The 14750-nt window shown below is 31.5% G+C and overlaps 2 protein-coding genes across 2 annotated transcripts; both read right to left on the bottom strand.

The window, feature by feature from the left end:
• Window positions 1-3544: 3544 nt before the first annotated feature.
• On the bottom strand, window positions 3545-6859 carry LOC132181889 (uncharacterized). Its single transcript, XM_059595118.1, has 10 exons — window positions 6617-6859; window positions 5392-5541; window positions 5017-5290; window positions 4849-4902; window positions 4550-4636; window positions 4379-4460; window positions 4159-4297; window positions 4009-4064; window positions 3700-3820; window positions 3545-3598 (listed from the first exon to the last, which is right to left on the bottom strand). Exons 1-10 carry the CDS (start codon window positions 6857-6859, stop codon window positions 3545-3547), a joined length of 1260 nt encoding a protein of 419 aa, XP_059451101.1.
• Window positions 6860-7324: 465 nt separating this feature from the next.
• Window positions 7325-9119, bottom strand: LOC132181888 (uncharacterized). Its single transcript, XM_059595117.1, has 2 exons — window positions 8615-9119; window positions 7325-8532 (listed from the first exon to the last, which is right to left on the bottom strand). The coding sequence occupies exons 1-2, from the start codon at window positions 9117-9119 to the stop codon at window positions 7325-7327; spliced, it is 1713 nt and encodes a 570-aa protein (XP_059451100.1).
• Window positions 9120-14750: the final 5631 nt, after the last annotated feature.

Genomic DNA, 14750 nt, shown 5'->3' with positions numbered 1-14750 from the left:
ACATTCGAAATGTAAATCTGACATTTAGTTTAAAACTTACGTTTAATGAGAGGGAATTTGGTAAAGTGTGAAACATGGTGTTTTAAACCAAATCCAAATCCCCCTTTCCTGTTTTGAATAGAAAAAACAAAAAAAAAACAAAAAACAAAACAAAACAAAATCCAAATTTCTATACGTGGAAAAGAGGGGAAGTGGTGTTTGAGTGAAAATGAAAAACATGGTGTTTTAAACCAAGTCCAAAACGAATTTAAAAAGAGTAATTTTCTTAATCAAATTAGTACCAAAAACTACCGAAATATACATCACAATGAAGAATAGAATAGGAAAAAAAAAAATCCAAATTTGTATTCGTGAAAAAGAGGGGACTGGTGTTTGTGTAAAAGTGTGAAACATGGTGTTTTAAACCAAGTCAAAAACTGATGAATTTGAAAAGAGTAATTTTCTTAGTCAAATTGACACCAACAACAACCGAAATATACATCACAAGAATTTTAAAAAAATCAAAATCAAAATTTATTTAAGTGAAAAAAATGGGAACCTTCAAAACTCGATTGGATGAGAGCCAAACCGTGATGGTTCATCTTTTTCTTTCTCTCTTAATTTCTAATTGCTTTTGCTTTGCCTCTTTGTGGCAAAACCAAACGCATGATCGCCTCAAGCTTGCTTCATCTCCCCAAACAATTTTTCCAACTACCCAACTTTCCATTCCCAGAGGAGTTTTCGGAATATCCCACAAAATATCAGTTTATCGACTACTTTGAATCCTACGCGAAACACTTCAATGAAACAGTGCAGTCTGCTAAGTATGCTAAAACTTTTGGTTTGTGGAGGATCCAAACCAATAGAGAAAGCAGTTCAAACGACCATGGCGATCAAGTTGAGTACATTTGCCGGTGGCTCGTGGTGGCCAGCAACGGTGAGAATGCAGAGAAAGGGATGTCCATGTAGAACATCTCGAAGCCATCTTCTTCTCCATAGTTGTCCCCTTGAGATGCTCTATATTGGAATAACCGCATGCCATAGACATTTAGGAGAGAAGCAAAGTGAGGAGAGAGGCATGGAAAAGAGGTTTGATTTAGATACGTTGTTTTAAAAGAGGTTTGATTTACTGTTTATTGGATAAGTTATTTTGAAAAATAACCGAAGGTAAAACGTTTCACCAAAGCCTTGTTTTGGTTTTAAAAAAACTAAACGTTTGTTTTACACTTAAACATGGACATGGACAATTGTCTTCATAAAAAGACGCCACATGTCACAATATTAGCCTCTCTACGTCATAACTCGGCTTTTTTATATATATATATGATATATGATGATTAGATTAGATTAGATATGGCAGTTGAGATTGAGAAAGAGGGTAGTTTGAAAAAAACACGTATGTTTTGATTTTAAATGGAATGACACATGTCATGATATTAGCCTATTCTACTTAAAACTTAAAAAAATTCAAACGCACAGTTTTATTTAATATAATAATTTGTCAGATAAATAGAATGCCACGTGTCAAACTCTTAGACTCTCCTGTCTAAAACTCTCCTATTATATATATAAACAACTTCCATCATTACCCACTAACAAAAACCCATTTTAAATAAGCATCAAACTATATATATATATATATATTCCTTTTTCTGTTTTTTTTTTTTTTTGGTTTCTCAGGAGCCAAGCATGGTTTTAAAAGAAGGCTTAGGTCTTACCTGAATTGCAGAAGCAGGAAATCAAAGTTTTTGCACATGTAAATCCTTGCCCAGATGATAGCTGCCATTTACAAAGGAAAAAAGAACATAAAGCGAAAGTGAGAAAGATGCGAAATACCCTGAACCAAAATGCCATTAAAATTAGCTGAACGAAACAAAATCTATTTGCTGTAGGTGTGAGATTTTTGGACTTGTTACAGTGGTACAAACGTCGGCGTCTCAATACTCATCATATTCTCTCTATGAATTCTATAGTTTACTCCGAAAAGATCGCTGATATCTGCAACAACCTCTTGCTTCAGGCAATTCTTCTTCTTCTTCTCCTTCTTTTATCTTCCAAAGAAACGAAAGTTACTTGAAAAAAAACAGGGGACAATTAAACGCCCGTTGATGAAATAAATGCAAAACTTACTAACTTAGATCAACAAAGAGTTAAAAGATGCAGTTTGAATAAATAATTTTTAACTTCTTTTATAATTATGTTGTCATGTCGAGTCAGAAAACCAACAACTTATATTTTCTTCCTTTTTCCAATTTCACAAAGTCGAAAATCTTGTTTTTTCTTTCGCCTGCTGATCTGCATTTGCCAGTGGCAAATTGGTAGGCGGTAAAAGGATAAAATGTCCACCCCTAGCATCAATTTTGTATCTAACCTTGGTGTGCATCGGAGGAAAATCTCTGACTTTTCTTCTGATCAAGGCATTGTCAGGGGCGGAATTAAGTGGAGGTGTCAGAATTGCTGGTTCAACATTCTGGAGTTTTTGAACTGGACATGGACCTTTTCTTGATTTTTTGGGCTTGCTACGGTGGTAGGAACGTCGGCGTCTTCAGGCAAGGTAGAATTGTGAAAACCTCTTGCTTCAGGCAATTTTTCTTCTTCTTCTAAAACCCAACGATTGACTTGTAGAAATCTGAAACGATGTTTTGTCGTTTAAAAACTTTGGCAGGGTAGAATTGTGGAAACCGTTATGCACAGGATTGGCACTTGTCAAAATTTTAGAGACTCCTGTTTAAAACTCTCTTAAAAGAGACACGTGGCAAACATATGTGATGCCACTTGTTAAAATTTTAGAGACTCCTATCTAAAACTCTCCTATTATATATTATACTAGCTTAGAGCCTGCGCCATGCGCGGGGTTGTTCACTTATCTCAAAAGCCCCAAAAGCTTAAACCGGTAGGAAACTTTGTTGATTCATTGAGTGCTGAGAAAACTTAAGAACAATTACAGTAATATTAATATTAAGAACAATTACATCAACATCTTCATTTGCAACTATTATATTGTAGTAATTATATTCGATCAAAATGTCCCATACAATTTACTTAGTTTGTAAGCATGATGCTTTTGAACCTTAAAAAGATAAATTGACAACAGTCTGAATTCTAATTAAAGCAAAAAAGAAAAAGAATGCATTAAAAAAAAATTCTTGAACTATTTCTCAATCAATGTTTTGGAACTTTTTGTTGATCAAAGTCTTGTGTTAAGTATGTCGCTTTCTTTTGCAAAGCAATTTGATCGGCTCATCATCATCTATTTCTATATCTTTGATAGGTAAGGAAAAAGACATTGAAGAACTTTGAGTGAAGTCTTCGTTTTCAGAGTTGGATCCCTCAAGTATTGTAATTAGAGGCATGTGTTGATTTAATGGAGTTTCCTGTAATCATTAAATTTCATTAGAAGATGCATAAATTTGTAGGAAAATAATGTGTAGATTAAAAAAAAAAACATAGAATGAAATGGTACCTTTTGGATATTTGAAACATGTGGTTCAAAAATTCTTGAAACAGTATAATTCTCCAATCATCTTTTCAAATTATAATCATTGAGCCGCAATTGAAATATATGTTATTTGGAAACAATTGTTTCAATTTCTCTTGGTAACATATTGTCCTTCAAATCCTGTATAAATATAAAAGAGAATAATGTTATAATAGGTTAGAGTATGTTGTATTGTTTTTTGTTTATGCAATGGTAATGTGAATTTTTTAGTTTTTTGTTACCTCATCTTGCATGTTTGCAAGTTCCTTCGCTGTCTTGCCTATAAGTTGTTCAGCCTCTTTGTCAAACACAATAAATGTTGTTGAATCAGTTGTATCGAATACTTCTATTTGTATCTTATACCTGCTTCATTTCCAAATTGATTATTAGTCGGAACCATATATTTATATACATATATATTAAATGGTAAATTTTTTTTTTTTTTTACCTTGGTACAGAATATTTAGGTTTTGCTTTACAACGTTCACACCAAAAAGATCCTCCTATAATCTTAACCTTCGTTTTTGCATGTAAGACACCCAATATAGTACCATCCAAACTTGGTGTCTATTCTATTGACATTGCATAAACATGTAATTAATACTTCCTGCAATATTAAGTTTTTTTAAAAAGTAAAAATAAATGATACAATATTGTGATATTATAGGTTAAGATTTAGATCTTAGAATCAGGGCTCATACCTTTATCTCTGGTTTCCAATCCATTTGTTTTATTTCAGCAATAGTCTTTCTATTATGCAAGGCTAGTTCTTTGTCTGGTATAATTGGTGGCCGTTCTTTCTTCAATTCCTTAACTTCCGTTATCGTGACATTGTTCAACCTATTTATTCAAAAATATATATATTGGTTTAGTTTCCATTTTCTTTGTAAAAGAAATAAAATAATTTGTGAATATTTATACTTGTCAAGAACTCTGGAAACTTCAGGTATTTTAAGGTTGATGTACACCCTTGTTGCGCTTGTTGATGATAAGTTGTATTCGTCTACAAAATTTTCAAAGATAAATCCATTAACATATGCAAAATGAAATACACATTATATGATTTTTAAATATAGTGAGTAAAATACTTACCTCTGAAAGTTTTCACAGTAGTTGAAGTTACTATTACAATGAATGGCCTTGTATAATTATTATAGAAATCCTCATCTATTTGCAATGCTGTAGATCCTCACAAAGTTGTTTGCAAAGATATGTTTCTGACATGGTAGATAACTATAAGTTAAAATCTCAATTTTTACTTTCTGTTATCTTTATTTGATATGAAGTTATGGTTTTTAGGGTTTAATAACTTAATGTATTTGACATGAAAATAAAAATTATGTCTTACTCTTCCAGTAACAACTTAATTTTTCGAATTTTTGTCAGATGACCTTTTGAATTAATCTCCTCAATAACTCCAATTGATTCTAACCTGCCAATTACATCTGCAAATCAATGAAATTGATTCAAATAAAGTTAGTATTGAATTTTCATTTTGTATCATTTTGAATAATTTGTAAATATATTTTCAAATATATGAAAATAAAGGATTGATATACCAGTCAAATAAGTAACGTCATTGTAACGACTCGTTATGGTTTCATAATCAGCCAACTTAAATCCATGTTGAGGTATGGAATGATCTACTCCATGAATCTTAGAGACTGATGTTGTCGACATAAAAAGAAGTTTAACATGGTTATGCACTGGACGATACTTCGCTCTATATTCCTCGACTATAAAATTTTTGACCGCATAAATACATCCTTCATTGAAGAGAGGTCGAAAACGCTGAGCGAAATTCTTTCTAATACATGCATGTAATAGTGTTCCCTAAAAAAGAAAGAAAAAAAAATTGTTTCACGAATTTATTATTTCATATTTGAAAATGATTTAATTGAGAAAAAAATGAATACCAACTTACATTTTCATGCCATTATCATATCAAGGTTAATAAGCTCATTGCCATTCGCTACGTTAACTGCATCCCACATCCTTATTATTCTAACTTTCACATTCCATGAGTCTTTCTCAGTTGATATTTGATTCAGAGGTGTGTAAGTCATGTTGATATGATTCTGTACCTACACAAAATTCATATTAGTTAGGTTTACTTATATTTCTAGGAAAAAATCTTGGCATTTCAAATCAAGTTACAATGTAAGACTCAAATCTATGCTAAAAGTTACCTCTAGGTAAATTATTGAAAATTTTGTTGTATACTATATTTTTTGTATGAAAATGGTCACCATAATGTTCATCTGCAATAAATACTCTAAGGCCATTTCTACTTGTAACCCTAGATATAGCGACATATAATTGACCATGGCTGAAGACAGGTTTAGGTAGAAAAAGCCCTACACGTTGCAATGACTGAGCTTGACTTTTATTAATAGTCATAGCAAAGCAAATAGATACTGGAAATTGTCTTCTTTTCAGTACAAAAGGCAATTTAGAATCAGAAGGAGATAAAATTATTCGTGGAATGAATACTTTATGTCCAACATGAGTTCCCGATATGATTTTAGCTTCTAACACCCACTTTGATAATTGAGTAACCAAAAGTCTAGTGTCATTGCAAAGTCCAGCACTCTAATTTAAATTACGAAGTAACATTATAGGGATTCTAACTTTGAGTCTGAGTTTATGGTTTGGAATACTTGGAAACTTCAATGAATTTAAGAATTCCACTGGATACATAAGCTCGTGATCTTGAATGTTGCTTGCAGCTTTACATATTGAATCTGCACTGAGATATGTTTCTTCACCTTCATTAATAAGATTAATCATGTGGTCATTTATGTCTTGCACGACATCGTTTGTTGGAGCTAAAATCGCTCTATCTTCTAAATACTTTGCATCGGTGTATTTAGTTTGCAACTCGGGATAGATAGCATTGACAATATCATTAATAGGATGACTACCATGTGGAATTAGTAACTCAAATGGTATCTTAATTAACGCTTCACCTTCACTATCATTTAATTCGCCCTCACCTATTTTCAAAATCCATTATGCAAATTCTTTTACAGCATTATCATCGGGATTTTGTTCAAGTTTCATATTTTTTGTCAAAGTAAAAATTGTACAATACTTCCATAATGAAGACCTGTTAACTGATGCCTCAACTATTTCTTCTCTTCAGCCTTTAGATACAACCGGTAATATTTGTTGGAAATCACCACCAAGAATAATTGTCTTTCCTCCGAAGGGTTTTTCTCCACTTTGTGGATCACTAAAACGTAAAATATCTCTTAGAGAACGATCAACAGCTTCAAAACAATTTCTATGAGTCATAGGAGCTTCGTCCCAAATTATTAGATCCATTCTTGCCATTAGTTTTGCAAGTTGTGAACCTTGCTTAAACCCACAAGTTGAGCTATCTGTTACATTAATCGACATTTGAAACCTTGAATGAGCAGTTCTTCCGCTAGGTAACAACAATGCTACAATCCCAGATGATGCAACCGCAATGACTATTTTCCCTTCTGAGCGCAATCAACATATCAAGGTTCTCCATAGATAAGTCTTTCCAGTGCCGCCATGTCTATAAACGAAGAAAACACCACCATTTTTTTCTGTTACTGATCCAATTACTGCATCATATATCTTTCTTTGTTCATAATTTAGACCCTTAAGAAGTTTGATATGTTCCTCTGCCAAAACAACCCTATCATAATCCAATTCTTCTTGCAATAATCTATTGTTACTTTGACTAAGAAGTAATGTGTTTGGATATGGCATTGTCTCAAATTCTCTCAAAGACCTTGCATTTTTGTTCAATAACCGTTCGATATCACAAAGTGCATAGTCTTGTAATTGCGAGTCACTAAGATGTAGGTCATTATATCGTAAAATACTTCTTTCTCACTGCAGAATATCTTCAGATAACAATTTCCAATTTGAAATCCATAATTTGTAAGGGTCAGGAACCTCACAAAAAATCAACATTGTTGCAAAAAGTTCACAAAGTTGCTTCCTTGAAGCCCAATATGATGCATGATTTAAAGCTTCATGCCACTCTTTATCATCATCAAGCAAACCAAGAGCGTAACATGCTAACTTGAAAGATGGGTACAACACACTATTTACAGTTCTTATTTCCTCAAAAGACCGAGGTCCTTTAACAATGTTAAGTAACATTCGCAAATAAAATCGTTCACCACTTTCAGGATGAGAGTAAAATATCCGTCCTACACATATTCTTTGCTTCCTCAATTTCCATTCCTTGTCTTTGTTATGCCAAACCCATTTGGAAGGGAAATCAGAATAAGTCAATTCTCTTGCTTCTTCATACAAAGCATTTGTTTTCATCCATTCAGTAAATTTAGTCCTTCTAATATTCGGCTGATTCAAAACAATAACTAAATAATCCAAATCATCAAACATGACTAGTTGTTCATTTTCAAGATGAAAATTCAGTCTCTCAACTGTAGGTTCTCGATAATGGATTTCAATCTGAAAGATTCTCCAACATGCCTCTATAGCCGACACATATCTGCAAGCTAAATATGCTTTTATTTCATCAATATCTATCGCATGTTGCATTCCAGTAGATCCATCGACATGTAGATTTTCTTCAAGAATTAAAGTTGCACGATCAGGTCCTTTATTTATATATTTTAATAAGTACTTGATAGACCTTGAACGATTGCACCATTCAACATTTATATGTGACTGATATTTCACCAGTAAGTCAATATTGTGAGGAACTATAAATCGATTGTCAAGTTTGACACTATTTTTTTCAACAAATCTTCCATTGTTCCTCCTTTTATACACTGGAAAGCCATCTTCATCAATTGTAGTTTCAGAGTAAAATCTCTTTGGAAAATGCTTGCTACATTTGTTGCCAATCATACAACTTGATTTTGGATTTATAGAGCCGTAAGGAGCATGTACCATAAATTGTTTGACAACATCATAAGCTTGAGGATCTTTGTTCAAATCTGGAACTTCTGTTGAGATTATCCTATCTATTTCTATTGGTGTTGGATGTTTGTTCTCAGGATGTAGAAAAAGCAATATATGAGCATGAGGCAATCCTCTCTTTTGGTATTCAATAGTATAGACAACTGTAAGCACAATAAGAATTTAATTATGTTGCGTATAAAAATTAAAAAGTAGAAGATAACAAAAATGGTTAGTTTAGAATACCAGCTAGTAATCTCCCAAAGTGTCGGCCATGCTTTAAGTCATATAATAGCTGATCGAGCTTGATCTTAAAGACTCTTGCAAGTATATCAGGCTGATCCTCAGGTTTCTGATCAAGATTCATAGATAGAAAGCTTTTAATCTCCGGCCATTTCGCATTGCAAGTGAAAGTAATAAATAAATCAGGATAGCCTGCCCATCTACAAATTGTCATTGCATCTTGATAATTCTCAATCATATATCTTGGGCTTCCCGTGAAAGTCGAAGGTAAAACAATTCTTTTCCCAATAGAAGCAGGTGTGATATCTCCCCTCATAACTGCATCCCTCAATCCATTATACAATTCAATCATCAATGCACTTTGGTTACGTCTTACCCACATAAGCCGCATTCCTTCAATACATATGTATGCATCAACAACAAACTGCTGAAATAAGCGGCCACCATATATCAAAGTATTTCCTTCACCTTGACGGTTTTGCAACCGGTACGCATAGTACTCCCTCATTGTTACATAACTATTTTGTGTTATGTCTAGTTTCATTAACACTTCTATGTAAAATGCCAAGCCTAAATCCATCCTCTCCATATGGAAATAGAAGAGGATACTGCAATGCCATATATGACGGATGCAACTCGTTGATCCTCTGTAATCCACCTTCTTTATAATCTACAATAACAGCACGGTATGCATTCTCAACACCAATGTCACCCACGATAATTGCAGTAATTTCAGAACATGTGGGAAGATTGTGCTCCCTTCCATCGGTTGATCGTGATTCAATAATACGTAATCTTAAGTAGTGCACATTATCTCCTCTAAAACGATCTCTAGTCATACGAAAGACCTTCACCAATACATTTGTTTCATTTAGCATTTGGACCAAGACATCAACAATAGATTGATCAAGGTTATTGTCAGAGCGATTCAAGAAATTCATTCTATTCGAAACTTCATTTGCAGTGTCATAAAAATATAACTGCGCAAAATGTGGGTTCAAGCCATCAGCTGGGAGTAATGATCCAATTCTATGGTGGTTTTGACCATTAAGGCGAAAAATATACCGACCTCCTCCATCGTTAATTCTATTATCCACATTCCCACCCATTGATGTCATAGCAAACATAGAATTATAACTTCTTATTTGTGCCTTAAAGCTTTTTAAACGTTGCCCACCAGCAGGATTTAGCAAGTCTTCAAGAATAACAAGTAGTTTCTTAAGCAAAGGCAACTTGACTTGACCTTCCATACAACATAGAGAAAATTTAGGATTAGGAGGCTTCCTAGATTTTGTTGTTCTTTCTTCATACCATACTATCGCACCACAATATTCACATACACATGATGGTTCACCAAAATTCCAAGGTTCAACAAATTTTCCTGTATGAAATAGAAGTAAAAAAAGAAAGAAATATTGGATTAAATTTAATGTTGTTCTAAACTTTTCATATTTTTTATCAAATAAATTTAGTTAAGTCATTTACTTGGAACATCTTCTCTGCCTGAGCCAAAGCTGGATCCACCTTCTGTCATACTTTGACCAGTTGAATATGTTGGTTGAACGCAGTTGAAATCTCTAACTTGGCTAGATCCACTTCCATTATTCACACTAATAACTCTTCGATTTGAACGTTTATGTTGTGAAGGTCTCTCATTTTCCATTTGTTCCTATTACTTGTCATACTTTGACCAATTGAATTCGTTGGTTGAACGTTGTCGCAATCCCTAACTTGCCTAGAGATACTTCCACTACCCACACTACTACGTCCTCAATTTTTTTTTTTGCATTCATAATCATTCGCCTTCTCTGTCGTGAAAGTCTTGTATTTTCCATTTCATTCCTATTATTTGTCATACTTTGACCAATTGAATCCGTTGGTTGAACGTTGTCGCAATCCCTAACTTGCCTAGAGATACTTTCACTACCCACACTACTACGTTCTCGATTTTTTTTTGCATTCATAATTGTCCGCCTTCTTTGTCGTGAAAGTCATGTATTTTCCATTTTGTTTCTATTGCATAATTGCAAGGAAAAAAAAATTAATGACAAATCTATAAATCCTATCATTTAGTACATCAAATTCAACTAAAATATATAATATGGACTTTAACTAAAGAGTATAGTCAACATAATGCAATATAATACATACAAAATATATTGAGAAATTTGTACACTCACAACAAAAAGAAATTACTGCTACAAAACAAAGTAAACAAACTAATGAAAATTTTAAGAAAAATAATGAAAATACCTCAACTCCTATTGCAAATTATTTCCAAAGAACGCAAAAGTAATCACCTGTATTCAAGAGTTACAAACGTTAATTTTAGAGACAATTTACATAATATTATAATGCAGATTGTAAATAGTTTCTGTGATTTATGTTATAAATGATAGTAGTGTGCATTGATGTATTTTCATGTTTTTTGAGTAATGTCTTATAATTCCTAAGAAACTACTATTTTAAAATTTATAAATGATACATGGAAAACGAAACATCTAATTGTTTAGTCTTGTTTTAGCAGACAATAAAGTAAAAAGACTGATATATTTTGAACAATAAATTTCTAAATCGTATCATTTAACACCATATTGTCAAATAACACTTCATTTATAAATTAGAATATTTATGCAGTAAGAAATTAGGAAAATTAAGAGATTAATGTTTCAAAAAAAAAAAAAAACTGAATAAGAAGAAGAACAAAATATAAAGTATATATATAGAAACAAATTATTATTTACGAAGTTGAAAATTTTATCAAAGAAAAAATATACAAATAAAATACTAATTGAAAAAAAAAAAAAAAAAACACATACATACAGACTAAAAGAAAAAAGAAGAAATTGAACATGCAATTCCTTTAGTAAATTAAATTTACAATAAAAAGTAAAGAAACTATATAAATAAAATTTTTGATTTTTAAACTTTTTTTTATTTTTTTTATTGTTGTATTTAAAAACAACAACAGTTTATGGGCCGTTAAAAAAGGTTGATATATTGTCTTCTAAAAATAAAGCTTAAAATATATCCATGCCATTAAAAATAAAGCTTAAGACATATCCATGCGAGACAAAACATATAATTTCTTTATTTGTTAAAATAAACAATAAAGTTAAACGTATGATGTAAGAAGAATAATGAAATAAAAAATGTAAGAAGAATAATGAAAATAGAAACAGTGTATTACTTATGAAGTTGCAGTTTTTATCTAAGAAATAACATATAAAAAGAGTACTAATTGAAGAAAAAAAAAAAACATAACAAAAACAAAAAAGACTTAATACCGAATCATAAAATATGTGTTAATTAAAAAAAAAATTATTATCTTAATTCTAAATTGAACATACACAAATACATACTGAGAAAAAAAAAATTGAACGTGAAAATATTTTAATAAATTAATGATACAAAATAAAGTAAAGAAACTACATAAATAAAAAAATTAATAACAAAAAAACAAAAAAAAAAAAACCGGTTTATCATAGTAAATCTCTGCTATTTGTCAAAATCAAATTCCTAATCCTAAAAAGTTCTTAGTTCCACATCATATTACTTCAAAATTTACATAATATCCTAATTGAAACGATTCAGATAAAAACAGTTAACTAATTCTACATTCCTCTCATAAACCAAATTAAAAACCAAATTAACTAATAATTCTACATTCCTCTCATAAACCAAATTAAAAACCATATTTTCTGTATCCAAGTTTGCAAGCAAAGTTCCCTACCAATACAAACATCGTATATGTGGATTTAGCTTTTGCAGAGTTGGATGGATCCTATTGAGCACTATTGGGAATATATGGTTGCTTCCAACTAAACTAAAATTATATAACTCATATATAGAATCAAGCATATTTAATACTCATCCCAATTCCCATTAATCATTAGAAAAACAGAATAATAGGTATATCCTAGGTTATCTTCTTTTTCTCATACCCCTTCAAAGCCCAAAATCCCTAAAATCGGAACCCTAAATCACATATCCATCTTCAAACTCCCAATTTTCCTTAATGATACAAAATAAAGTAAAGAAACTACATAAATAAAAAAAAAAAAAAACCGGTTTATCATAGTAAATCTCTACTATTTGTCAAAATCAAATTCCTAATCCTAAAAAGTTCTTAGTTCCACATCATATTACTTCAAAATTTACATAATGTCCTAATTGAAACGATTCAGATAAAAACAGTTAACTAATTCTACATTCCTCTCATAAACCAAATTAAAAACCAAATTAACTAATAATTCTACATTCCTCCCATAAACCAAATTAAAAAGTTTGCAGGCAAAGTTCCCTGCCAATACAAACATCTTATATGTGGATTTAGCTTCTGCAGAGTTGGATGGATCCTATTGAGCACTATCGGGAATATATGGTTGCTTCCAAATAAACTAAAATTATATAACCCATATATAGAATCAAGCATATTTAATACTAATCCCAATTCCCATTAATCATTAAAAAAACAGAGTAATAGGTATATCCTAGGTTATCTTCTTTTTCTCATACCCCTTCAAAGCCCAAAATCCCTAAAATCGGAACCCTAAATCACATATCCATCTTCAACCTCCCAATTTTCCTTAATGATACAAAATAAAGTAAAGAAACTACATAAATAAAAAAAAATAAAAAAAATAAAAAAACCGGTTTATCATAGTAAATCTCTGCTATTTGTCAAAATCAAATTCTTAATCCTAAAAAGTTCTTAGTTCCACATCATATTAATTCAAAATTTACATAATGTCCTAATTGAAACGATTCAGAAAAAAAACAGTTAACTAATTCTACATTCCTCTCATAAACCAAATTAAAAACCATATTTTCTGTATTCAAGTTTGCAGGCAAAGTTCCCTGCCAATACAAACATCTTATATGTGGATTTAGCTTCTGCAGAGTTGGATGGATCCTATTGAGCACTATCGGGAATCTTAAAAGACATGTTGGAACTGACGGGAAGACATGCATATATGGAGACTGAACTAAAAGATTTAATATATAAAACCCATCTTTGAACTCAATAAAATTTCATATATATAAAGACGCAAATTTAATATATAAAATCCATATCTGAACACAGTCAAAGAAACTAACCTGATGCAGAGATCAAGATCAAGAGACGGTGGAGAGTGGAGAAGCCCAGGTTGAGTTATATAGAGATTGAAGTCGGTGGAGAGAATCCTAGAGAAGGAGGGATTGATTAGAAATTGAGAAATTGAGGTCGGTGGAGAAAATCCTAGAGCGGGTGGGAAATATAAACGAAGTGGTAAATTTTAACAAACCGTTATAGAAAACTCTAAAAACAGAGAGATAGAAAAAGTAGAAATTGAGAAATTGAGGTCGGTGGAGAACATCCTAGAGAGGGTGGGAAATATAAATGAAGCGGTAAATTTTAACAAACCGTTATAAAAAAGCCTAAAAACAGATACATAGAAAAAGAGAGAAAAAGAGGAAAACGTTGGAAGAAGAGGAAAGAGAGAGAGAGAGAGAGAGAGAGAGAGAGAGAGCATGCCTTGAGAAAGAAATACCCAAAGGCATTCCAAAGGCTTTGCTGAGATACCCAATTCCATTCTTTGAGCAAAGAAATAGAAAACCCTAAAAACAGAGAGATAGAAAAAGAGAGAAAAAAAGGAAAACGTTGGAAGAAGAGGAAAAAGAGAGAGAGCATGCCTTGAGGAAGAGGAGGAAAACAGAGAAGAAAGAAACGTTGGAAGAAGAGATACATTTTTTATCAAATTGAACCGGTTCAATTTTTTTAACCGGAATAAAATTTGAAACACCGGTTCAAATTTTTTAATAAATTAATGATATAAAATAAAATTGAAGATTTTTATTTTTCCAGTTCATACATAGTGGACAAAAAAACAAAATTTTGAACCTGCAAATCTTTTAATAAATTAATGATACAAAATAAAATTTAAGATTTTTATTTTTCCGGTTCATACATAGTGAACAAAAAAATAAAATTTTGAACCTCCAAATCTTTTAATAAATTAATGTTGCAAATGTTGCAAATCTTTTAATAAATTAATGATACAAAATAAAATTTAAGATTTTTATTTTTAAAAAAATAAAACAACAATTAAAAAATATGGACATGTGTCGCAATTCTAAGCACTTCTACGTCAAAACT

Source organism: Corylus avellana, chromosome ca5, assembly GCF_901000735.1.
Source record: "Corylus avellana chromosome ca5, CavTom2PMs-1.0".
Taxonomy (NCBI): Eukaryota; Viridiplantae; Streptophyta; class Magnoliopsida; order Fagales; family Betulaceae; genus Corylus; species Corylus avellana.
Note: the sequence above shows the minus strand (reverse complement) of the source record. Positions and strands in the feature narration are given on the sequence as shown.

Coding starts and splice junctions, on each gene's coding strand:
- LOC132181888 (XM_059595117.1), bottom strand. CDS start 9,119: ATGAGGGAGTACTATGCGTACCGGTTGCAAAACCGTCAAGGTGAAGGA. Junction 8,533..8,614: donor CTTTGGGAGATTACTAGCTG/GTATTCTAAACT, acceptor TTGTGCTTACAG/TTGTCTATACTATTGAATAC.
- LOC132181889 (XM_059595118.1), bottom strand. CDS start 6,859: ATGTCGATTAATGTAACAGATAGCTCAACTTGTGGGTTTAAGCAAGGT. Junction 5,291..5,391: donor TTAACCTTGATATGATAATG/GCATGAAAATGT, acceptor TTTCTTTTTTAG/GGAACACTATTACATGCATG. Junction 4,903..5,016: donor TGACGTTACTTATTTGACTG/GTATATCAATCC, acceptor ATTGATTTGCAG/ATGTAATTGGCAGGTTAGAA.